Here is a 27,496-nt window from a genome sequence, read left to right as displayed (position 1 = left end):
TTTATCAAGCTCCCGGAACATCAAGCATTTAGATCTCCATGAAGTGATTGTCTTTTTTTCTCAGAGTATAAAACTCCACTCATTGTAATTCCAGTCACTACTGTTTTACGTTCCGAGAGAATCCATGTAGCGAGCACGGGATTCCTCTGATGTTCCCCGTCCTCTATTACCTACAGTCCCTGATAACGAAGGCTTGTAGTAAAAAGAAAGATCTCCCTGACCGGATCCCCCCGTGACGTCACCACTGCCCTAGGTGACCCCTCAGCAGATGAAATCCTTCCAAGTTAAGCACATGGCCATATATTTACTCCAGCGGCCGTATTCATGGACAGAGATAAACCACGCTCTCTCCCCATATTTCACCATCACATTGAATGAGAAACAAATTAATTAAAAAAGGAAGCGTGGAATTAATTTATAATGATATTTATTTTCCCTCTAATAAAATTATACAGGAATTGATAAAACACACTGATATCAGTATAATGACACAAAATAATATTCTGAGATATGAAACACGACAAATGGACTGTAACCAATATAATAAACTAAAATCACATTTAGAGGAATTCGGATAAGAGCATTTTAGCTCATCAAAAAGACATTAAATAAAATAAAACAAGAATTTTTTGACATACAATGAACTACAAGTTTCTTACACACTTTTCTCCGACCCTTGGATTTGCTTTTCTTTTTAATCATCTGCTAATTCCTAAATACACATAGCGGCTTAACGAGTAAAGAACACAGGACACAGTGGTTTTCCCTATAGAGACATAGGTTCTAGCCCAACTCCTGCTTTTAGAATAAGTGAATAAATACATTTATTTTAGTGAACATTTGAACTTATATATATACAATTTTTAAATAATGTCTAATAGGTTTATAGTATATGAATTGTGATACATTTTTAGGAGGTATTTCTTTGTATAATTGAAATACACACAATTTTGTTATTTTCCGATGTAATCGTTTGCCAATCCAGTGAACTTTGACACAACTCAGACAGTCATGTGTTGATTTGGTGTCTTAATTCAAACCTCAAGCCTTCACATTGTCTTGCAGGATTTTGTCTGTATGTGGTTGTCTCCTGAAGAAGAAGTGCTTGTCACTTTGCAACGCATCGAATAAAAACAGCAATTTAATAAACCTTTCTGAATTGACGTCTTCAATAAACCAGCAGCGTGGGAAGCATCCATAAATATCTCCAGATCCTGATATTCAATGATTTACCCTGCCAAGTTAAGGGTGGTAGCCCGAGGTACTGTGCACTTTATTCAAGATTCATAAGGCCTTCACTGGCTGGATATGAATGAGAGGATCAAATATGAAATACTCCGGGATCACATTCGGGATGTTACAAGTTGAAGATCCTGTGGTACAAACCCTAATTCTTCAAAAACACAGTGATCCGTGAGTATATGGGAAGAAGTGTCCCTGCTTGTTGGATAGTTCTTTACAAATGTTGTTTTCTTCAGGTTCTATTATGATTATATCACAGTCCTTATGTATAATTGGGGTTGAATTATCCCCCAAGGAGACTTAAATTCTAGGTGAGATTCTCCCATATGTTCAACAGTGACTGAGCCGCCATTTTTTCTACTTTAAAAGTGACAGCTATGGAAATACTCCACCCAGTCTCTAACCCGGAGAAAGGTGTTTTATATCTGCCTATTATGGTTGGGGTTTTATGGGTGGAGGTCTTTTTTATTTTTTTGGATATGTTTTATATTGTCGACAATCTTGTAATATGCGCCTAACAAACTATGTAAAACGGAAATGCTCTGCTGATAGGATATTGGAAACGACATATCTACTGCGTTAAATATGGTGGGGTCAGTGACAATACTTATCTGGAATGTAAGGGGTCTTTCTTCTAGTGTTAAAAGACAGGTGATCTTTCAACATCTTCAATTGGAAAAACCTGCCTTGATTTGTCTGCAAGAAACACATCTTACCTCTGAGAAACTTCATCTACTAAACAAGAAGAGGTTACAGGCGACTATCACTCCACACACTATATTAAAGGGAAGGTGCCATCAAAAAATTATTTTTTCAACAATTGAAAAAATGTAAAGCATTAATGTTTGATTTTTTTTCAAAAATATTATCATTTTTTAATTAAATAAAATATGAAAAATAATTTTAAAAGGTTTGGTATTTCCACTTTTAAACACTGGGGGGAGCAGCTGATGAGATTTGCCATGAAAACCTAGTGTACAACTAGCTCACATTATGACTGGGGCTGGATCTGCTCTTCTGTGTGTGATGTCGCTCCTCTCCTCCCCTTCTGGGTGTTTGTAACAGGATAAGAGAGGATGAAGTTTAGGATCACAGTGTGGAGCCATTTTGTTGGTGACTGCCAGTGATATTGATGAGTACAGTGTCACTGTGGATGGCTGGCAGCACAGATTCTGTTAGATGGTGTTGCTAGCTGTATCATAAGCTGGGATTAGATACGCTGAGTGTATCATGTGTGATTAGATACAGGTCTCAATGTTGTGTTTCATATGCGGCTGATGTGGGGCCTGTGAGCCGGTTGATGGGAGGGGCCCAGCTCCAGTTCCCCCGCCCATCCTCACAAATTGAACTGTATCGACTTGTTGCCGATACAGTTGAAAGCAATGTTGAGTGAGGGAGCGTGACGCTCAAATCAATCCCCCTCTGCGTCTTACATCACTGATGCAGCCACTGACAGCCGGGGCGATGACGTCACTACATGGAGTCCACTGTGCTGAGATGTGCGGGCCCCTTGCTGCAGAGACCGGGGTAGCGGGAGAACAATGAGTTCATTATAGTGTATAGAGACCGATGGGGGGGTGCATTCTACTCTGTGGAGGCCAATGGGGAGTGCATTCTACTCTGTGGAGGCCGATGGGGAGTATCGCGCATGATAATGGAATTGAATACATCGGTCTGGGGAACAACGCAAATGATGATGGGATTAGATACACCGCTCTGTGGAGTATCATGTATGATGATTTGATTAGATACACGGGTCTGGGGAGTATCACACATGCAGGGATTAGATAGCTTTTCACTTTATACTGTATTTTTTACTTGAAGTTTCGATCATCTGATCTCTACTATACATAGCAAATTACACATGCGCTCATACATACAGGAAAATAGAAAAATTCTCACACACCTTTCATGTGGCACTAAAAGGCGTTTACCCTCCCTGCGTGTATGGCCTCCATCATCCTCCCTGGATGTATGGCCTCCATGCTCCTCCCTGCATGTATGGCCCCCATCCCCCTCCCAGCGTGTATGGCCCCCATCCTCCTCCCAGCGTGTATGGCCCCCATCATCCGCCCTTCCCTGCGTGTATGGCCCCCATTCTCCTACCTGTGTGCATGGCACCCATCCTCCTTCCGGCATGTATGGCCCCCATCATCCCGGCATATATGGCCCCTATCCTCTTCCTCCCTGCATGTATGGCCCCCATCATCCACCTCCCTGCGTGTATGGCCCCCATCATCCACTTCCCTGGGTGTATGGCCACCATCATCCAACTCCATGCGTGTATGGCCTCCATCCTCCTCCCGGCATGTATGGCCCCTATCCTCTTTCTCCCGGCGTGTATGGCCTCTATCATTTTCCTCCCGGCGTGTATGCCTCTATCATTTTCCTCCCAGCGTGTATGGCCTCCCTGTGTGTATGGCCCCCATCATCCAACCTTCTGCGTGTATGGCCCCCATCATCCACCTCCCTGCGTGTATGGCCCCCATCATCCACCTCCCTCCGTGTATGGCCTCCATTATCCACCTCCATGCCTGTATGGCCCCCATCATTCACCTTCATGTGTGTATGGCCCCCATCCTCCTCCCAGCATCTATGACCCCCATCCTCTTCCTCCTGGCGTGCATGGCCTCCATTATCATCCTCCCAGCATGCATGGCCTCCATTATCATCCTCCCGGCATGCATGGCCCATCAACCTCCTCTCGGCGTGCATGGCCCCCGTCATCCTCCCGGCGTGTATGGACCCCATCTCCCTGCGTGTAAGTGTCCTGCTCAGACACTTACACCCCCACCAAATTAAAATGGCAGCCCCCAGTGGCTGAAATAAAAATGTATAAATAAAAAACTTATAAAGTGGTACATTTAATTAAAAATCGTGGCTCCTTCCCTTTAGGACACTCCCAAATATGAGCATCTTAAAGTGATAACAGATGCAGAGGGTCAGTACGTATGTTTGTTCTGTAAGTTATTACTAAGTCTCTATTAATAATCTGTCTACATACCACCACCATATTCCAGGAGAATCATACATAAAATTCTCACTATTATTTCCTGCTTCTTACAAATCCCCTATATTATAATAGAGGACTTTAATAATATACCGGACTCTCTCTGGGATAGAGGGAGACATGAAGCTAAGAGGGTAAAAGGCAATTGTACCCCTTTTGGTCACTTAAGGAGACATCTTTAATTGCTCTTTGGAGAGCCCGTCCTCCTAATGTATACCAATACTCCTGCTTCTCGTCCACGTTCTCCTCTTTGTGGAGAATGGATTTGGCTCTTGTAAATGAACTGATGCAGGGTCTTATATCTGACTCCAGCTCCTGCCCAGAGCGCTATCCCATCATTCTCCTCTGTGTCTCTCTAAGCTTAATCCCCAAATGCAGTACAGACCCACAGGGAAATTAACCCCTTTTGGTTGCAAGTTATAGACCTTGAGAAAGTTGATTGGAAACTAAAGGAGAATCTTGTGATTAATAAAAATACAACTTCTATTTTCTATGTATGGGAAGCCATGAAGGCCGACCTTAGAGGAATATTTATAACAGAAATCTCAGCAGCTAAATCCCGGACTAAGCAGCAGGATCAATTGGTGTTTCAGGAATTGGGAGATGCAGAGAGTGCGATGATTACAGATCCAATGACGGCTGCGCAAAACAGGCTGAAAGCAGCTCAGGACCTGCTGAATCAGGGAACATTGCAGCTGCAGGAAGGAAGAAGCTGCTTCACAAGATGCAATATTGTGAAGAGGGGGATAGACCAGGTCACTTATATCTGTGATAGCTGCCGCCCAGAGGGACCCCGCCTTTATATCCAGTCTGCAGACTAGGGAGGGTAATGTGGAACAGTCCACAGTGGACATACTGAAAGTGTTGGAGGAATACTATGCAAAGCTGTATACTTCTCAGGTTCAACCCTCAGAAGAACTGACCCAGACCTTCCTAGATAAAGCTCAGCTCCCGGTCCTTTCCTTAGACTCTCAGAATTTATTAGATGAACTACTTGATGTAGAAGAGCTAGAATTGGAACTGAGCTCAATGACCAACGATAAAGCATCGGGAATGGACGTTCTTCCAGTGGAAGTATATAAGAGATATAAGGAAGATTTACTACCAGTATTATTAGATGTATACAATTCAAAGGAGGATCATTGCCACATCCATGCACGAAGCCATAATTACAGTGTTACCTAAACAAGGCAAGACCCCCAGCTAGCTGGCATCCTATAGACTCATCTCTCTTTTAACAGTAGACGTCAAACTTCATGCTAACAGACTCTCAAAAGTAATCTCAATAATACACCCCGATCAGTCTGGGTTTATGCCCAATAAGTCCACAGCGATCAATCTCAGAAGGCTTTACATTAATATACAAGCAAGGGCTGATAATATTGGTCAAAGGGTGATCCTGTCTTTGGACGCAGCTAAGGCCTTTGACAGTGAATGGCCATATTTGTGGGCTACATTGCGGCAGATTGGCTTTGGTGACAAATTTATATAATGGGTACAATTGCTTTATTCGGACTCAAAGGCCAAAATAAGAGCGAATGGCTCTATGGCTAATCGATTTTTGTTGCACAGAGGTACAAGACAAGGATGCCCCCTGTCTCTCAATTGTTTTCAATAGCAACTGAACCTCTTGCGGCAGCAATTAGTAAAATGTCTGAGATTAATGGATTTAAATATGGGACCAAGGAAGAGAAGGTGGCATTGTTTGCCGATGATTTACGATTATTCCTTGGAGATGCTCGGGGGTCTCTGGAGAGCAAGATGGCGACTAGCTCTAGCTGACTTATTCTTTCCAAAGACCATACTAAGGACTAGGGAGCACTTATTACGGGTCAAGAAATGGCCAACAAAGGACAAACAGGAAAGAGAAAGGAAAATTCAAAAAAATGGGGATGATCACCATAATTACAATAAAACGGCGAGGTTCCAGCAGACTGACTGATCCGACTATTGGGCCACGGCCCCACTATCAGTATTCGGTCAGTATCTTTCCTCGGGAGTGGGAGCCAAAACCAGGTGAAGAACAATCAGAGAAAAGGTATAATAGAAACAAGTCACCAATTCTGCATTTATCACCCACTCCTGGTTTGGGCTACCATTCCTGGGAAAAAATACTGACCAAATACTAATAGTGGGGTGGTGGCCTTAAAGGCAAACCCAGCAAGAAGTAAGAATGAAGTCACAACAAAACACTGAGCTGCAACAAAACACCTTAAAATTTGTTATTGAGATTGAGTCCTTTCTGTCTGATCATTGGTTTCAGGGTGGTAGGCACAGGAAAATAAATTAATTCCCAGTTTATTACAAAAAGCTCTGCAGAATTTGGAGACAAATTGCACTCCCCTATCAAACACAATGTTAAGAGGGATCCCATGTAGCCTTACTTTATGAGAAATAAAAAACCTGGAGAATGTCTCTGCATTAGGTAATCCTCTGACAAAGGAACAAAATGAGCCCGTTTAATGAATCGGTCAACAGCCACCCAAAGACAGTCTTCCCACCAGACAGAGGCAAATCCATGATGAAATCCATGGACAGATGAGTTCACTGTCTTTCTGGAATTGCAATGGAGGCAATACTCCACCCGGACTGTTATAACAGACTTTAGTGTGTGCGCAAACTTCACAGGCAGATACAAAATCTTTAATATAATTATTCATAGATGGGCACTAAAAAAGCCTAGTAATAGCTTTCTGCATAGCTGTTGGTGCATCGGAGAATCCAAATGGCAGAACGAGATTATCGAATAAAACCTCTGCTCTGTACACCTCGTACACAAGCGGCTCCGTACGCCTCGTACACGCGCGGCTCCGCTCCGTACGCCTCGCAAACGCGCAGCTCCGCTCCGTACACCTCGTACACAAGCGGCTCCGTACGCCTCGTACACGCGCGGCTCCGCTCCGTACGCCTCGCACACGCGCGGCTCCGCTCTGTACACCTCGTACACAAGCGGCTCCGTACGCCTCGTACACGCGCGGCTCCGCTCCGTACACCTCGCACACGCGCGGCTCCCCTCCGTACACCTCGCACACACATGGCTACGCTCTGTACACCTCGTACACACATGGCTCCGCTCCGTACGCCTCGTACACACGCGGCTCCGCTCCGTACACCTCGTACACACATGGCTCCGCTCCGTACACCTCGCACACACATGGCTACGCTCCGTACGCCTCGTACACACGCGGCTCCGCTCCGTACACCTCGTACACGCGCGGTTCCGCTCCGTATGCCTCGTACACGCGCGGCTCCGCTCCGTACACCTCGTACACGCGCGGCTCCGCTCCGTACGCCTCGTACACGCGCGGCTCCGCTCCGTACACCTCGTACACGCGCGGCTCCGCTCCGTACACCTCGTACACGCGCGGCTCCGCTCCGTACACCTCGTACACGCGCGGCTCCGCTCCGTACACCTCGTACACGCGCGGCTCCGCTCCGTACACCTCGTACACACGCGGCTCCGCTCCGTACACCTCGTACACACGCGGCTCCGCTCCGTACACCTCGTACACGCGCGGCTCCGCTCCGTACACCTCGTACACACGCGGCTCCGCTCCGTACACCTAGTACACGCGCGGCTCTGCTCCGTACACCTCGTACACAGGCGGCTCTGCTCCGTACACCTCGTACACACGCGGCTCTGCTCCGTACACCTCGTACACGCGGCTCTGCTCCGTACACCTCGTACACACGCGGCTCTGCTCCGTACACCTCGTACACGCGGCTCTGCTCCGTACACCTCGTACACGCGGCTCTGCTCCGTACACCTCGTACACACGCGGCTCCGCTCCGTACACCTCGTACACACGCGGCTCTGCTCCGTACACCTCGTACACACGCGGCTCTGCTCCGTACACCTCGTACACGCGGCTCTGCTCCGTACACCTCGTACACGCGGCTCTGCTCCGTACGCCTCGTACACGCGCGGCTCCGCTCCGTACACCTCGTACACACACGGCTCTGCTACATCCACACTGTAAACCCCTCCTGACTCCACACATAAACTTCAGCTCATCCAGCACCATGACAACCAGCACAGCAGAGTCCTGCATCCACTGAGGCCCCTGATCATGTGACCCCTGACTCCTCCCCTCCTGTGACCTCATCACAGCTCCTGTGCGCACGGAGCAGCCGTATATGTGGTGGCGGCTCTGCAGGTGGAGGTATGTGGAGACCCCCATTACTGGGCGCAGGGGGCATTAACCCCTTCAGCACGGAGACTCTTTTGGGGTCTTGTGTTGCCCCTTTATAAGAATCATAAGGTTTTTGTCCTGTTTCCTGTAATAGATACATACGACCCAACTATGGAGACAGGAAGGGAGGAAACGTATTGTTCTCATAGTACAGGACCCCTTTACTGCCCCACAGTGTAATGCCCCCATTATGCCCCTTATGCAGGATGTATGATGCCTCCACACAGTGTAATGCCCCCATTATGCCCCTTATGCAGGATGTATGATGCCCCCACACAGTGTAATGCCCCCATTATGCCCCTTATGCAGGATGTATGATGCCCCCACACAGTGTAATGCCCCCATTATGCCCCTTATGCAGTATGTATGATGCCCCCCACAGTGTAATGCCCCCATTATGCCTCATACAGTATGTATGATGCCCCCACACAGTGTAATGCCCCCATTATGCCTCTTATACAGGATGTATGATGCCCCCCACACAGTGTAATGCCCCCATTATGCCCCTTATGCAGTATGTATGATGCCCCCCACACAGTGTAATGCCCCCATTATGCCCCTTATGCAGTAGGTATGATGCCCCCACACAGTGTAATGCCCCCATTATGCCCCTTATGCAGGATGTATGATGCCCCCACAGTGTAATGCCCCCATTATGCCTCTTATACAGTATGTATGATGCCCCCCACACAGTGTAATGCCCCCATTATGCCCCTTATGCAGTATGTATGATGCCCCCCACACAGTGTAATGCCCCCATTATGCCCCTTATGCAGTAGGTATGATGCCCCCACACAGTGTAATGCCCCCATTATGCCCCTTATGCAAGATGTATGATGCCCCAACACAGTGTAATGCCCCCATTATGCCCATTACGCAGTATGTATCATGCGCCTTATGTAGTATGTATGATGCTCCTCACAGTGTAATGCCCCCATCATGCCCCTTATACAGTATGTGTAATGCCCCCATTATGCCACTTATGCAGTATGTATGATGCCCCCCCACAGTGTAATGCCCCCATTATGCCCCTTATGCAGTATGTATGATGCCCCCACACAGTGTAATGCCCCCATTATGCCCCTTATGCAGTATGTATGATGCTCCCACACAGTGTAATGCCCCCATTATGCCCCTTATGCAGTATGTATGATGCTCCCACACAGTGTAATGCCCCCATTATGCCCCTTATGCAGTATGTATGATGCCCCCACACAGTGTAATGCCCCCATTATGCCCCTTATGCAGGATGTATGATGCCTCCACACAGTGTAATGCCCCCATTATGCCCCTTATGCAGGATGTATGATGCCCCAACACAGTGTAATGCCCCCATTATGCCCATTGCGCAGTATGTATGATGCCCCCACAGTGTAATGCCCCTTATGTAGTATGTATGATGCCCCCCACAGTGTAATGCCCCCATTATTCCCCTTATACAGTATGTATGATGCCCCCACACAGTGTAATGCCCCCATTATGCCCCTTATGCAGTATGTATGATGCCCCCACACAGTGTAATGCCCCCATTATGCCCCTTATGCAGTATGTATGACGCCCCCACACAGTGTAATGCCCCCATTATGCCCCTTATGCAGGATGTATGATGCCTCCACACAGTGTAATGCCCCCATTATGCCCCTTATGCAGGATAAGATAAACGAGAACCACCGAATGATAGGTCCAATAGGGCAAAGGATACATAAAAGACTTTTATTATCGTAACGGCAACACGTGGCACTACATGCAAAAGGAAAAACCGCATTGCAGTGACCAAACACAAACAGAAATCATATAATGGAAGTTACATAGTGAGCTGCATTAACACATATAGATAGTAGTACAACAGGTATACATATCAGACAAATGTTAAAGCTCCATTTGGCATATGGTGAATACCACCTAGGAGACCAGGAACAGAGACAGACATCAAGCCATCTCATAAATATAAAGGTACCATGTGCACCATCATTGTGACCATATCCATATCAAATGCATCTAGACGGTCAATACTAAATGAATAGGTGACAGCATATAGTCAGTAAAAGAGAAAATAGTATACCTGTGTCTACAGCAGCTTATGTGGATGGCACATGCGGCAAACCCCGACGCGCGTTTCGGACAGCAAGTCCTTCGTCAGGGGGTACCGTCCAACTGAACCACCGCGTATATAAAGGTAAGTGTGACCAATGGAATCCGGGGCATACATAATTAATGTGACCTCAAGGTGCAATCGCGTGGAAACACGTGCACCCAGCTGTTATGCTGGTGAATGTAGCAAGAGGCGTTCGTAATGTGCGCATGCACAGCCCGGAGGAACCGGAAGCCGCGAGCGCCGCGTCATGCATCAGCTGACGTCGGGTCAAAAGACCCGAGTCACCTGACACATAGAGACGCACGCATCACAGCTCCCCGGAACACGGACTGAGCATGCGCGCCACGCCAACCAGGTCCCCATAGTAACCGGATACACACAGTAACCGGCACGCTTCACATAGAAATTATCGTATTGTATACTCAGCGAATTAAGAATGGAGGGGGAACATGAGACCATTTACATCGCAATCATGGGGTATAGAGAATCCATAAAGAAAATAGAAAAGATAATAAGAATACACAATAGAAATTAAGGGGGAATGTGAAACAAAGAGAAAAAGGGATAGGAGTGAAGATGGACAAGGAAAGAGTGAGGGGGGAGAGAAACCAAAAGAAAAGAGAAGAAGAACAATCACGAAAAATGCCTGATCTAATCCTGCTGCGAAGTGCCATGCTATTGCAGGATAAAAAACATCTACAAAGCCGTCAATACCATCTATCATAATATACAGATGGTATAGATAATCAATGATATACACATCAGTATTAGATGTGTCAATAAACAAGGAACCACACACCACAGTCGAATAATACGTGATACATACAACATGAAAAAACAAGATACATCATAAGAATAAATATATAGTAATATCAATATATAAATACAGTAAATAAATACATATAATATAATAAATAAATACATATCATATGCTCAGATCATAAAAATTAAAAAGTGTTATACATCTATACACAATGGTGGTATGTCATATTTTGCAAAAAATAATAATGCATGTACCGGACGACATAGATGAATGAATGTGATGTAAAAGAACAAAAGGAAAAGAGAAAGAACAAGAAAGAAAAGAAAGAGGACAAGAAGGGAAGGAAGAAGAAGGGCAGGAAAGGGGGGGGGGGAGAGGAAAGGGGGAGGAAACCAAGAAAGAAAGAAGGGGGGGAAAGGGGAGAGAACAAGAAGACAGAAAGAAGAAAGGACAAGAAGAGAAAGGGGGAAAAAAATTAATAATATATAAATAAATAAATATATATGCAAAAATACATAAATAGATGGAAATAAAACACTGTGGCAATATCCAGTTTTCAATCCATAGTCCACCATGATATGCGAGGCCCCAGTCTGATGATAACAGCAAAGATCACATCAGTGGTACGCTAAATAAGGAAAGTATAAAAAGAAGAAAGTTAAAACCTCATAAAAACATACATTAAAAACAAAAACACGACATAGGTTCAAGGACTATGTGGATCACAGGAATGGGACATAGCTAATGTTTTCATTTAACCCGTATGGACATACTGTTTTGAGTGTCCAGATCCAGCGAGTTTCAAGCTGGGCCAGCAACTTACTGATTTTTCCCCCTCTAATGTTTGATGGAATCAAATCGATGCCAATGACCTTAAGCAATGAAGCATCACATTCATGAAACTGCTTGAAATGTCTTGGTAATGTCTTCAAGAGGGACAGATCATTAATTTCCTTTGCTGCAGCAATACCAAGAACATGTTCACGTACCCTTACCTTTAATTGGCGGGTTGTTAGCCCCACATAGATCAGTGAGCATGGGCATGTAGCATAATATACCACAGCCGTGGAAGAACATGTAATATGATGTTGAATGTTATATTCAGTAAGTCCATCTGAGCTGTGAAATCTATCTGATCTCCCCACATTGGGACAGGCTACACACTTCCCACAGGGACGGCAGCTGTTGTGTACTTTAGCTCTAGATAGAAATGATGTAGATATATTTATATAATGACTTTTTACTAGTTCATCACGTAAATTCCGTGATCTGCGAAAAGTGATGTTTGGTTTTGGACTTAAATATTTAGCTAAAATTGGATCTGATAGTAGAATGGGCCATGATTTATCCAAGAAGTGACGCATCAGATTGATCTGTCCATGATGTTGAGTAATAAATCTGACAGTCTTGTCAGACACCTTCGTATTCTTTGCATATAAGGCCGAATGCCTAGAGGTGTGTCTGGCCCTATTAAAAGCCCTTTTGATAGAACGACGGCTGTACCCTCTTTCCAGGAATTTTATTTTCAATATATCAGCCTGTTGTAAAAAGTCAACATCGTTAGAGCATATCCTTCTCAATCTGAGAAATTGGCCCACCGGTATCGACCGGATCATTGGAGGGGGATGTGATGAAGACGCCAGCAGTAAAGAATTCACTGCTGTATCTTTACGGAACAGGGAAGATTGCAGGCAATTTTGGTAGTCCCTGTAGATTTTAACGTCCAGAAACTCTATAGAGCTCCTATCACTCTGGTATGTTAAATGAATATTCAAATGATTTTGATTCAGGCTATCCATAAAATGGTGTAATTCTATATCAGTACCCTGCCAGATCAAGAAAATATCATCGATGTACCGCGTCCAAAAAAGGACGCGGTCAATCGAAGGATACAGATCAGACAAAAATAGATCCCTCTCCCACAGCCCCAGGAACAGATTGGCATACGTCGGAGCAAAAGATGCCCCCATGGCGGTGCCCTGGAGCTGCAGGTAGAAGGATTCCTTAAATAGAAAAAAATTATGCGATAGGGTGAACTCAAGTAGTTGGCTGATAAAGTTCACCATATTCAATGTCTTAGAAGAGGACTGAACAAAGAATTGGGTAGCCTGAATACCATCAACGTGACGGATGTTGGTATACAGCGACTCCACATCGCATGTCACCAATATGGTATCTATGCCTATGTGGAGTCCCATCAATTTTCTTTAAAAATTCTGAGGTATCCTTCGTAAATGAAGGTAACAGCTCCACCAGGGGCTGGAGTTCAGCATCAATGAAGCGGTTAACATTTTCCAGATAATTACCCCTCCCTGATACTATTGGCCTTCCCGGTGGGGTCTGACAATTTTTGTGTATCTTAGGTAGAAGATATAGGGTGGGAATGACAGGTTCACTGACCTGTAATGCTAAGTATAGTTCCTTGGAGATAGCACCAGTATCTCTGGCAGATTGTAAGATGGAACCTAATTCCTTTTGATATTTACCCAAGGGGTTAAAGGTCAACTTTTTATAGCATTCTGGATTTTTAAGTTGACGGAACGCTTCTTCCTCATACATAGATTTGGGCCAGATCACTACATTCCTACCCTTATCTGCTGGTTTAAATACGACGTCAGAATATTTCCGCAATTTCTGGAGACATTGTCTCTCATCTCTCGTTAAGTTATCCCGTGTTGGATATCGGGGAATATTTTCAAAGTCCTTGCTCGCCATTTTGACAAATACCTCAATGGTTGAGCAAGTGGACAGAGGAGGAAATTTCTGAGAGCGTGGTTTGATAGATGGAGGGATCTTACCCTCTATTTGATCGTTATGTTCCTCCGCCAGTACTTCAAGATCAGCTAGTGCCTCCTGTTCCGTCTCTGTGGGGAATAAGCGAGATGTAGTTTCATCATGGAAGTGTCGTTTAAATAATAATTTCCTTGCAAAGAGGTGCAAGTCTTTGATGGCTGGAAATCTATCAAATTGAGCCGTAGGGCAAAACATTAGACCTTTCTTTAATATTGACAACTCCATCTCAGAAAAAGAATGAGCACTTAAATTGATTACCTTTAAATTGTCTCTCGCCTCTGGTGCGTAGGTATAATTGCGCTTGTTGGGAGGAAACCGTAGTTCACGTTTCCGTTTAGGAGTAGAAACTACCGAACCAGAGACGGAAGAGGAGGCGTCAGAAGCCTCGCTAGTCTGTGGGTTAGATGATAATGAGGGAGTGCGAGCTCTATTGCTGCCTGAAGGTACAGACTTTTTCCACATGTAGATTCTCCCTGAGGCAAGATCCCTCTGGTCTCTCATCAATTTTCTGGCATGGTTTGTCTGGATGTCTTTAACCCATAGATCCATGGATTTATCCATTTGTGTATCAATGATATTCATCTGATCCACCGAAAAATCCACCTTAGCCTTCACATAAATTGTCTCAAGGGTTTTGTCAATCTCACTGATTGATTTAAGATTCAGTTGTATCAACAGTTGCATGAACCTTTTAGACGTCTCATTGCATACCTGCTCCCAATCCCTGATGAACTCCTCATCTTCCACCAGAAATGATGGTATAACCCGTACCCTTAGGCCCCTAGGGATCAATTGTTTCAATATATAGTTTTCTAAATAGGCTTTGTTCCACCATAAACGTGTTCTTTTTAGTAGTAAGCCCCTAATTATGCTTGAAACTGAATCAACCTGTGAACCACTGGAATCCATTGCCGTAGCACCACTGTTGCCAAACACTTCATTAATTTGTCCTTGCCAGGAAAGTTCCCTGGCTTTAAGGTCCATATCCAGAGTAGATGTAACCTGTGCAGAACACAGTAAGATTAAGGAAGGCAAAAAACACTGAACTAAGAAGCACGGGACACAGGCCATACTATCACCTGTAGATTGGCCTGGTCTAACCTATATCGAGTGTTTTAATGTATGGACCAATAGGGAATGGCAGACCATTCGGTAACAAACATAAGATAAACGAGAACCACCGAATGATAGGTCCAATAGGGCAAAGGATACATATAAGACTTTTATTATCGTAACGGCAACACGTGGCACTACATGCAAAAGGAAAAACCGCATTGCAGTGACCAAACACAAACAGAAATCATATAATGGAAGTTACATAGTGAGCTGCATTAACACATATAGATAGTAGTACAACAGGTATACATATCAGACAAATGTTAAAGCTCCATTTGGCATATGGTGAATACCACCTAGGAGACCAGGAACAGAGACAGACATCAAGCCATCTCATAAATATAAAGGTACCATGTGCACCATCATTGTGACCATATCCATATCAAATGCATCTAGACGGTCAATACTAAATGAATAGGTGACAGCATATAGTCAGTAAAAGAGAAAATAGTATACCTGTGTCTACAGCAGCTTATGTGGATGGCACATGCGGCAAACCCCGATGCGCGTTTCGGACAGCAAGTCCTTCGTCAGGGGGTACCGTCCAACTGAACCACCGCGTATATAAAGGTAAGTGTGACCAATGGAATCCGGGGCATACATAATTAATGTGACCTCAAGGTGCAATCGCGTGGAAACACGTGCACCCAGCTGGTGGTTCAGTTGGACGGTACCCCCTGACGAAGGACTTGCTGTCCGAAACGCGCGTCGGGGTTTGCCGCATGTGCCATCCACATAAGCTGCTGTAGACACAGGTATACTATTTTCTCTTTTACTGACTATATGCTGTCACCTATTCATTTAGTATTGACCGTCTAGATGCATTTGATATGGATATGGTCACAATGATGGTGCACATGGTACCTTTATATTTATGAGATGGCTTGATGTCTGTCTCTGTTCCTGGTCTCCTAGGTGGTATTCACCATATGCCAAATGGAGCTTTAACATTTGTCTGATATGTATACCTGTTGTACTACTACCTATATGTGTTAATGCAGCTCACTATGTAACTTCCATTATATGATTTCTGTTTGTGTTTGGTCACTGCAATGCGGTTTTTCCTTTTGCATGTAGTGCCACGTGTTGCCGTTACGATAATAAAAGTCTTATATGTATCCTTTGCCCTATTGGACCTATCATTCGGTGGTTCTCGTTTATCTTATGTTTGTTACCGAATGGTCTGCCATTCCCTATTGGTCCATACATTAAAGCACTCGATATAGGTTAGACCAGGCCAATCTACAGGTGATAGTATGGTCTGTGTCCCGTGCTTCTTAGTTCAGTGTTTTTTGCCTCCCTTATGCAGGATGTATGATGCCCCAACACAGTGTAATGCCCCCATTATGCCCATTACGCAGTATGTATGATGCCCCCACAGTGTAATGCCCCCATTATGCCCCTTATGTAGTATGTATGATGCCCCCCACAGTGTAATGCCCCCATTATGCCCCTTATACAGTATGTATGATGCCCCCCACACAGTGTAATGCCCCCATTATGCCCCTTATGCAGTATGTATGATGCCCCCCACACAGTGTAATGCCCCTTATGTAGTATGTATGATGCCCCCCACAGTGTAATGCCCCCATTATGCCCCTTATACAGTATGTATGATGCCCCCCACACAGTGTAATGCCCCCATTATGCCCCTTATGCAGTATGTATGATGCCCCCCACACAGTGTAATGCCCCCATTATGCCCCTTATGCAGTATGATGCCCCCCACACAGTGTAATGCCCCCATTATGCCCCTTATGCAGTATGTATGATGCTCCTCACAGTGTAATGCCCCCATCATGCCCCTTATACAGTATGTGTAATGCCCCCATTATGCCACTTATGCAGTATGTATGATGCCCCCTCCACAGTGTAATGCCCCCATTATGCCCCTTATGCAGTATGTATGATGCCCCCACACAGTGTAATGCCCCCATTATGCCCCTTATGCAGTATGTATGATGCCCCCCACACAGTGTAATGCCCCTTATGCAGTATGTATGATGCCCCCCACACAGTGTAATGCCCCCATTATGCCCCTTATGCAGTAGGTATGATGCCCCCACACAGTGTAATGCCCCCATTATGCCCCTTATGTAGTATGTATGATGCCCCCACAGTGTAATGCCCCCATTATGCCTCTTATACAGTATGTATGATGCCCCCCACACAGTGTAATGCCCCCATTATGCCCCTTATGCTGGATGTATGATGCCCCAACACAGTGTAATGCCCCCATTATGCCCATTATGCAGTATGTATGATGCCCCCACAGTGTAATGCCCCCATTATGCCCCTTATGTAGTATGTATGATGCCCCCCACAGTGTAATGCCCCCATTATGCCCCTTATGTAGGATGTATGATGCCCCCACACAGTGTAATATCCCCATTATGCCCCTTATGTAGTATGTATGATGCCCCCACTATGCCCCTTATGTAGTATGTATGATGCCCCCACAGTGTAATGCCCCAATTATGCCCCTTATACAGTATGTATGATGCCCCCACACAGTGTAATGCCCCTATTATGCCCCTTATGCAGTATGTATGATGCCCCCCACACAGTGTAATGCCCCCATTATGCCCCTTATGCAGGATGTATGATGCCCCCATTATGCCCCTTATACAGTATGTATGATGCCCCCCCCACACAGTGTAATATCCCCATTATGCCCCTTATGCAGGATGTATGATGCCCCCACAGTGTAATGCCCCCATTATGCCCCTTATGTAGTATGTATGGTGCCCCCCACAGTGTAATGCCCCCATTATGCCCCTTATACAGTATGTATGATGCCCCCCACACAGTGTAATGCCCCCATTATGCCCCTTATGCAGTATGTATGATGCCCCCACACAGTGTAATGCCCCCATTATGTCCCTTATGCAGTATGTATGATGCCCCCACACAGTGTAATGCCCCTTATGCAGTATGTGTAATGCCCCCATTATGCCCCTTATGCAGTATGTATGATGACCCCACACAGTGTAATGTTCCCATAGTACCGCCATCCCCCCACACAGTATAATCAGAGGCATAACTAGGGTCTGATGGGACCTGTTGCGAGATTTCAACCACCCTCCATCCTGATATATACAGTGGGTAAGGAAAGTATTCAGACCCCTTTAAATTTGGTAAATTCTAAAAAGTTCATTTTTTTTCTCATTAAAGTACACTCTGCACCCCATCTTGACTGAAAAAAACAGAAATAAAGAAATTTGTGCAAATTTATTAAAAAAGAAAAACTGAAACATCACATGGTCATAAGTATTAAGACCCTTTGCTCAGACATTCATATTTAAGTCACATACTGTCCATTTCCTTGTGATCCTCCTTGAGATGGTTCTACTCCTTCATTGGAGTCCAGCTGTGTTTAATTAAACTAATAGGACTTGATTTAGAAAGGCACACACCTGTCTATATAAGACCTCACAGCTCACATTGCATGTCAGACCAAATGAGAATCATGAGCTCAAAGGAACTGCACAAGGAGCTCAGAGACAGAATTGTGGCAAGGCACGGATCTGGCCCAGGTTACAAAAGAATTTCTGCATTACTCAAGGTTTCTAAGAGCACAGTGGCCTCCATATTCCTTAAATAGAAGAAGTTTGGGACCACTAGAAGTCTTCCTAGACCTGGCCTTCCAGCCAAACTGAGCAATCGTGGGAGAAGAGCCTTGGTGAGAGAGGTAAAGAAGAACCCCAAGGTCACTGTGGCTGAGCTCCGGAGATGAGAGAAAGTTCTACAAAGTCAACTATCACTGCAGCGCTCCACCAGTCGGGCCTTTATGACTGAGTGGCCCCACGGAAGCCTCTCCTCAGTGCAAGACATATGAAAGCCCTCATAGAGTTTGAACAAAAACACATGAAGGACTCCCAGACTATGAGAAATAATATTCTCTGGTCTGATGAGATGAAGATAGAACTTTTTGGTGATAATTCTAAGCAGTATGTGTGGAGAAAACCAGGCACTGTTCATTACCTGCCCAATACAATCCCAACAGTGAAACATGGTGGTGGCAGCATCATGCTATGGGGGTGCTTTTCAGCTGCAGAGACAGGACGACTGCTTGCAATTGAAGGAAACATGAATGCGGCCAAGTACAGACATATCCTGGATGAACACCTCTTCCAGAGTGCTCTGGACCTCAGACTTGGCTGAAGGTTCACCTTCCAACAAGACAATGACCCTAAACACACAGCTAAAATATCAAAGGAGTGGCTTCAGAACAACTCTGTGACCATTCTTGACTGGCCCAGCCACAGCCTTGACCTAAACCCAACTGAGCATCTCTGGAGAGACCTGAAAATGGCTGTCCACCAATCTGCAATGTAATATTTCAGGTTTTCTTTTTAAATAAATTTGCAAAAAAATCTACATTTCAGCTTTTTTTTTCAGTCAAGATGGGGTGCAGAGTGTACTTTAACCCCTTAAAAGCCCAGGGCGTACTAATACGCACCTGCACCCTGGGCTTTAAGAGCGAGGTACGTATTAGTACGCCCTGTTGATTTCGCCCGCACAGCCTGGGTGTCAGCTGATTGTCACAGCTGACACCCGGTGGTATGTGCGATTGAAGTCGATCGCAGCATTGCGGGGGCAAGGGGAGGTGATCGCCGATACTCTCCTCTCCTGCCGGCGTCCAACGCTGTCTGCCGCGGCTTCCCGGATGTTACCATGATGACCCAATGTCGTCAAAACAACATCTGGGTCACCAGACAGCAGGAGGATACTTTGGTCATGCGCAGTGCACGGCCAAAGTATCTTCTGCATCTGCAGCACTGACAGCCTGTATAGCACAGGGATGGTGCTCCATCCCTATGCTATACAGGCGATCAGAGTAAAAAAAGTGAAAGTCCCATAGTGGGAAAAAATATAAAAGTAAAAAAAAGTGTTAAAAAATGAAAAATAAATAATAATTTGTAAAATATTTTAAAAAATCAAAAAAGAATCCACCAAAAATAAAAATATAATGTACCCATTAATAAATATTATTATGAAAAAAAACAAAACAATTAAAGTTCACATATTTGGTATCACCGCGTCCGGAACGACCTGACCTATAAAACTGTCCCACTAGTTAACCCCTTTAGTGAACACTGTAGAAAAAATAAAAAACTAAGCAAAAAACAATGCTTTATCATCATACCGCAAAAAAACAAAAAATGGAATAACACGCGATCAAAAAGACGAATAAAAATGGTACCGCTGAAAAGGTCATCTTGTCCCACAAAAAACGAGCCGCCATACAGCTCTATCAGCCGAAAAATAAAAAAGTTATAGCTCTCAGAATAAAGCGATGCAAAAAAAATGTTATTTCTATAAAATAGCTTTTATTGTGTAAAAGCGCCAAAACATAGAAAAACTATATAAATGTGGTACCGCTGTAAACGTACTGACCCGAAGAATAAAGCTACCTTATCGATTTTATCACATGCGAAACGGCATAAAAAAAAACCCCAAAAAACAATTCCTTGCGCTCAAGACTAATGACAGCTTATTCAATATGATGACCTAATGTTATCAAATTCTGTGTCGTACCTCTGGGTTCAAAATGTTCACTATACCCCTTGAGGGGTGTAGTTGCCAAAATGGGGTCACTTGTTGGGGGTTTCCACTATTTAGGCACCCTACTATTTAGGCATTCACTCTCAATTCCAGCCAATTTTGCGTTCAAAAGGACAAGCAGTGCTCTTTCCCTTCTGAACTCTGCCGTGCGCCCAAACACTGCATTTTCCCCACATTGGCGTACTCAGGAGAAATTGCACAAAAGTTTTTGGGGTCCATTTTCACCTCTTAACCTTGTGAAAATAAAAAAATTGGGGCTGAAACATCATTTTTGTGGAAAAAGTTAGATTTTTTTATTTTCACGGCTCCATGTTATAAACTTCTGTAAAGCACTTGGGGGTTCAGGGTGCTCACCACACATCTAGATAAGTTCCCTGAGGGGTCTAGTTTCCAAAATGGTGTCACTTGTGGGGGGTTTCCACTGTTTAGGCTCATCAGGCGCTCTCCAAACGCAACATGGCGTCCGCTAATTATTCAAGCAAATTTTACATTCGAAAAGTCAAATGGCACTCCTTCCCTTCCTGCCATGAGCCAAAACAGTGTTTTTTCCCCACATATGGGGTATCTGTGTGCTCACGGGAAATTGCACAACAAATTTTGGGGTCTATTTTTTCCTGTTACCCTTGCGAAAATAAAAAAAATTGGGTCTAAAGTAACATTATTGTGAAAAAAGTTAAATGTTAATTTTTTTCTTCCACATTCCAAAAATTCCTGTGAAGCACCTGAAGGGTTAATAAAGTTCTTGAATGTGGTTTTGAGCACCTTGAGGGGTGCAGTTTTTAGAATGGTGTCACTTTTGGGTATTTTCTGTCATAAAGACCCCTCAAAGTGACTTCAATTGTGATGTGGTCCCTAAAAAAATGGTTTTGTAAATTTTGTTGGAAAAATGAGAAATCAACTTTTAACCCTTATAGCTCCCTAATAAAAAAAAAATTTTGGTTCCAAAATTGTGCTGATGTAAAGTAGACATGTGGGAAATGTTATTTATTAACTATTTTGTGTGACATATCTCTCGGATTTAAGGGCATAAAAATTCAAATTTTGAAAATTGAAAAATTTTCAAAATTTTCACCAAATTTCCATTTTTTTCACAAATAAACGCAAGTGATATCGAAGAAATTTTACCACAATCATGAACTACAATATGTCACGAAAAAACATTCTCAGAATCAGGGGGATCCGTTGAAGCGTTCCAGAGCAATTACCTCATAAAGTGACAGTGGTCAGAATTGTAAAAATTGGCCTGGTCATTAACCTGCAAACCACCTTGGGTTGTAAAGGGGTTAATGAGAAAAAAATGAACTTTTTAGAATTTACCAAATGGCTGCAATGAAACAAAGAGTGAACACTTTAAAGGGGTCTGAATACTTTCCGTACCCACCGTATATGTATGTCCCTTATCATTGGCCCCAACCTGGTATATGTCCTCTGTGCTGCCTCTGTTCTTTAGTGTATAGAAAAAAATAAACGATTACACTCACCAGGGGCGAACATAGAAGTAATGGGGCCCCATAACAGAAGTATAATGCACTCCCCATAATCCTCCATACAGTATAATGCACTCCCCATAATCCTCCATACAGTATAATGCACAGCCCATAGTCATCCATGTAGTATAATGCACAGCCCATAGTCATCCATGTAGTATAATGTACAGCCCATAGTCATCCATGTAGTATAATGCACAGCCCATAGTCATCCATGTAGTATAATGCACAGCCCATAGTCATCCATGTAGTATAATGCACAGCCCATAGTCATCCATGTAGTATAATGTACAGCCCATAGTCATCCATGTAGTATAATGCACAGCCCATAGTCATCCATGTAGTATAATGCACAGCCCATACTCTTACATGTAGTAGTATGGCCAAGGGCACCGTGTACTCACTGATTTAAAAAAAACCAAACCCATTATACTCGCCTTCACTCCGCTCCCTCGCCGCGCGGTGTCTTTTTTTTCTGGAAGCGACAGGAGAGGATGATGTTACTTCCATGCGCCCCTAATGACGTACATGCCGATGTCAGCTGCTGGCCTCTGATTGGTCGGCAGCGTGTATTGTGGCACTAAGCTGAATGTCAGTCCGAGAACACACATCCAGCTGCAGCAGGGGCTGGTGGTGGCTGGGCCCGATCACAGGAGCGACTGCGGTCATTAAGCCTCTCAATATAATGCTCTCATAGTCCCTCTATTTCCCGACACTGTATAATGTTCTTACAGTACCGCCATCTTCCCACATACAGTATAATGTTCCCACAGTACCGCCATCTTCCCACATACAGTATAATGTTCCCACAGTTCCGCAATCTTCCCACATACAGTATAATGTTGTCACAGTACCGCCATCCCTCCACATACAATATAATATTCCCACAGTACCACCATCCCCCCCACATACAGTATAATGTTGTCACAGTCCCGCCAACCCCAATTTTATTTTATGTTTTAACACTTGGTTTTCTTTTTTTAGTGTTTTTCATGTAATATATGGAAGCCTACAGGAAAATGCTAAAAGAAACATAATATCCAGGAAAAAAAAAACACTGTACAAGGAGACATTAGCATCAAATAACTCCTGTCTATGTTCTTACAAACAAGCTCTTAGAAATGAGATCTAACGTGATAAAAGATTACAACCTGGGAAAGACGGGAAACATTCATGTAGACAGTCGGTGATGATGTAGTTAGTGACGGACTCTGGCCAAATTTGTTTCTAGAGCCGTATTAGAAGATGAAGATGTCGTCCTCATCATGAAGTTGTTTTTTCTCATGTCACGTGTAATGTATATGACGAGAATTAGCGTTATGGAAGATGAGTCTATAAGAAACGTATTCAGCTGCAGACTCCAAGGAAGAAACTGCTTGTTGTCTGTGGCCTAAAATATATAGGTTTTATTAGTATGTCAGGGACAAAAGCAGAATGTTGTAAAATAATAAAAATACCATTGCTGCTTGGGTTTCTGGGTGATTCTTACTGAAGCAGTGGCCAACTTAGCCAGTGATTGGAAGTATGGAGGAGATGTCTAAGTCAGCAATTCAACTTGTGTTCCAGTCCATAAAAGACTAGAGAATACAACATCTACACGTTCTATCTCCTGATATATTATTGTCTCCAGTAATTGTATTAATACACTGAATTCTTTACGATGTTCCATCGGCTCATCTTCTTCTCATTCAGGTCTCTACAATATCGGATCCTCTCAGTGAAGATCTTCTATATAAGAGAATTTTTCTGAATCACCTATCAAGGATGGATATGGACAGAGACAAGATGGCGGAGAGGATATTACACCTCACCCTAGAGATCCTCTTCTGGCTTACTGGAGAGGTGAGAGATTCTGATGACGTCACATTACGTCATTCTTATGTATGGTAATAACAGATGGACAGAACTGGAGAGGTGAGGACTCTGGAAATGTCTGGAGTGAGATGTATTAATGTGTCTCTCCATAACCAGGATTACACAGTAGTGAAGAAGACCTCTAGTGAGCGCTGTCAGGACCCTGTGTCTGAGGGATCGGGAAGACCCCTGAGCCCAATCACAGGACCTCAGTCTCACTTCCTGATACATGAGGACATCAATGACCAGAAGATCCTAGAAATCATCTACAAGATGATTGAGCTGCTGACTGGAGAGGTGACACTGCTGGGAATGCTGGGACATTATACAGTAACGCTATGAAGGGATCGGGGGATGACGATATCATTGTATGTGTCAGGTTCCTATAAGGTGTCAGGATGTCGCTGTCTATTTCTCCATGGAGGAGTGGGAGTATTTAGAAGGACACAAAGATCTGTACAAGAACGTCATGATGGAGGTTCCCCAGCCCCTCACATCACCAGGTAATAGACAGGACTAAATACACACGGCCTATAATTATCTGTATGTAAAGAAAGAATTCAGTCCCTTATGTGTTTCCTCCAGATCTATCCAGTAAGAGGACAACACCAGAGAGATGTCCCCGTCCTCTTCTTCCACAGGACTGTAAACAAGAAGACCCCAATGTTCCTCAGGATCATCAGGTAGATGGAGAGAAGGTGTCATGAGATCTCCCCTATGATGTGTGTCAGCTGTGAAGGTCTTGTGCTCAGTCTTGTTTTATCCCCCAGTATTATATGTTTTATACTTGTGTAATAAGAACGGTGGAGACAGCCGGATTAGAGCTGATCATAGATGTGACTTCTCCATGTTTACAATATTTGTTTCAGGGTGAAGATCTGACCCATATTAATACTACAGAGACATATGTGAGGGGTGATGAGCGGTGTAAAGAGGAGATTCCTACATATGACTACCCAGGTGAGTAGCGACCACTAAATGCTGACAAGTCACAGATTCTTCTCAGTCACCGGCTGTGGCTGCTTTATCAGTGGTGGAGTCCGGCCGTATCACAATCGTGTGATTACCATTTTACCGCTAGGCCACAACATTTTCCTCCATCCGAAAATGTTCACATTACTTTGTGTAATTGTAAAAGACCTTTTCTGTAGAACTTAAAACCTGGAGGATCCACCCACCCCCTGGGATTAGGAGACGCTGACCGTTACCTGCCCAGATCTGTAAACTGCAAAGCCAAATGGTAGCGTACGTAGAATGTGCGGACAAGTGAGAAAATCAAAATTATGATGGACCTGTAAGAGAAAGCAGAGGGTAATGATGGTGTTGGCTTCCTAGAACCCTGATATCTTATTGGATGAATCTACCTTCTCTCCCTTCTTTGCTGCTGAATGTCCTCATATGGTCCCTACAAGACCAGGTCCAGTCTTTCTGGCCAAACTTCACTTTTATGATCGACAATATTAAATGTGCAGTGAGGGACAAGTGTGAATTTCTGTACAATAACAACAGAGTTTCCCTTTATCCTGACTTTTCAATTTATTTTTAAACCAACTAACTTCAAACAAGATTGCGATAAACTACATAAAAAAACATTACACCTGTGCCATGATATATCTCTAAGCTGTGCGTGGCTGATGGCTGTAATATACATTTATTCACGTCTGCAGGAGATGTGTTGGCATGGCTCGAGCCCTGGTTTCATGGATTCACTCCACGTCATAAATTCCATTATGTTTTCCATCCTAAGGAATTCAGATTACTGCACAATCTCTCCTGAAATGGAGGCGCTAATACTTTCTCTATTCTCCTGGTCAGGACTCATAGTAGCCCTAATGGTCCATCATAAATGAGTGTGACTCCGGTTTAGTGTTGGAGCTCTCTCTTATATATACGTTGTTGTTGGGGATGTAACATATCTTTTATTCTGTATTTTTTTACAGGTTCACTTTGTTTGATTTTGGTGGGATCGGCCTGCCTCACTTATTTGACTCTATAACTCCCTGGTAGTCTTTAAAAGAAGGTCTCCATTACCTCTTCCCAATGCCCGAGGTCTAAATTTAAGACACCTCAGCTCTGCACTATTATAAAAAGTTCTCTTTGAACGTCTAATATTTCTTCTTGAAATTCATCTGACAGAAAATATTGTCCCTTACGATAGTTTAGATTCCCAAGAGCCACCGAGCCCCATACTCCAATTACCCCAGAGAGGTTTCACCACTAGTTACTCACTACTTACTGATGGAGACTGTTGAGTTTGATCATTTCAGTAGATGTGTTATTGTCTATAGTCACAGTTTTGACTACAGTAGTTAGTTCCCAAAATACTCTGATTTAACCCCTTCCTGCAGCCAGTTTTGTGTTCCTAATCAGGGCCCATTTTCAAATCTGACGTGTGCCACTTTATGTGGTCATAACTTTGGAATTCTTCACAAAGAATAATAGGAAACAAATGAACCTTACAAATTATTTACCACCTTCTCTTGAATCCAACAATACTCTATATACGGTTGTACACTACTCTCTGGGCACAAGGGAAGGAGCGCCATTTAGCTATCTGAATGCAGATCTTGCTGGAATAGTTTGCAGACACAATGTATTGGGGGCACTGTTCATGGTCACCTGGCAGCTCAAAAGATGGCTACCACGAATAGGCTTGGTGCTATATACTCCATTTTACTGATCCCAGGGATTGCCTTGCTCATCACCCTTTAACCCCAAGAAGAATAGTCAGGTAGCCGGGTCAGAACCAGGAGGACAGAGAAAATACTAAATCAGACAGGAGTAGTCAGTAAACAGGCCGAGGTCACAAGAAGAAACAAATCCACAAGCCAGGAGCTGAGCACAGAGGACTGAACCAGAGGAGAACAAGGCTGTATCTGGCAGATTCCAGCAATATGCTTCCAGCTTTAGTAGGGTGCGGTGCTTTCCAGTTGGATGAAGCAGGGAGCAGATTACTCCAGCTGGACAGCTCACACCCATACTGCCAGACTGGATGGTACTACAGGTCCCAGCAACCCTAATCTTAGTGTTTGGACACAGCCTGCGCTGCCCAGAGCTTCTGGTTCCAACGTCTCCTCCATCACCAGCGCTACCTGCAGAATGATTAAGGTGGTGACAGAAGCAGACGTCGGGGGAGCAGGTCCCAGAGGAGATGGGACACGCTATTTACAGAAGCCTTAAAGAAGTTGTCCAGTACTTTTTACAGTTGCCCAATGTCCCCCAATGTATTTACCCTGTGCCCATAAGAATCTTTGTAATTACCTTCTGCTGTCCTTCTTGCCTGTGAATGACGCTATCGGGGGTCACGTGATGCCTGACAGCGGCCAGCGATATTGCCGCTCACAGGCAAGAAGGACTGCAGAAGGTAATTACAAA

General features: G+C 44.1%; 1 protein-coding gene across 1 annotated transcript in view; it reads left to right on the top strand.

Moving 5' to 3' along the window:
• Window positions 1–8,391: 8,391 nt before the first annotated feature.
• The window catches only part of LOC141192284 (uncharacterized), a 93,495-nt gene continuing 74,390 nt past the window's right edge, over window positions 8,392–27,496 (top strand). Inside the window, exons 1-6 of the mRNA XM_073661778.1 lie at window positions 8,392–8,415; window positions 23,960–24,109; window positions 24,239–24,418; window positions 24,501–24,624; window positions 24,707–24,804; window positions 24,991–25,081. Of these exons, the coding sequence (XP_073517879.1) occupies window positions 24,032–24,109; window positions 24,239–24,418; window positions 24,501–24,624; window positions 24,707–24,804; window positions 24,991–25,081 (571 nt within the window). The 5' untranslated portion in view covers window positions 8,392–8,415; window positions 23,960–24,031. The remainder of the gene's footprint in view (window positions 8,416–23,959; window positions 24,110–24,238; window positions 24,419–24,500; window positions 24,625–24,706; window positions 24,805–24,990; window positions 25,082–27,496) is intronic.

The sequence above is a fragment of the Phyllobates terribilis genome, unplaced genomic scaffold (assembly GCF_046119375.1).
Source record: "Phyllobates terribilis strain yellow unplaced genomic scaffold, ASM4611937v1 Scaffold_56__1_contigs__length_8794411, whole genome shotgun sequence".
Classification (NCBI taxonomy): domain Eukaryota; kingdom Metazoa; phylum Chordata; class Amphibia; order Anura; family Dendrobatidae; genus Phyllobates; species Phyllobates terribilis.
The sequence above is the reverse complement of the archived record's forward strand: the minus strand, read 5'-3'. Positions and strand labels throughout refer to the sequence as shown.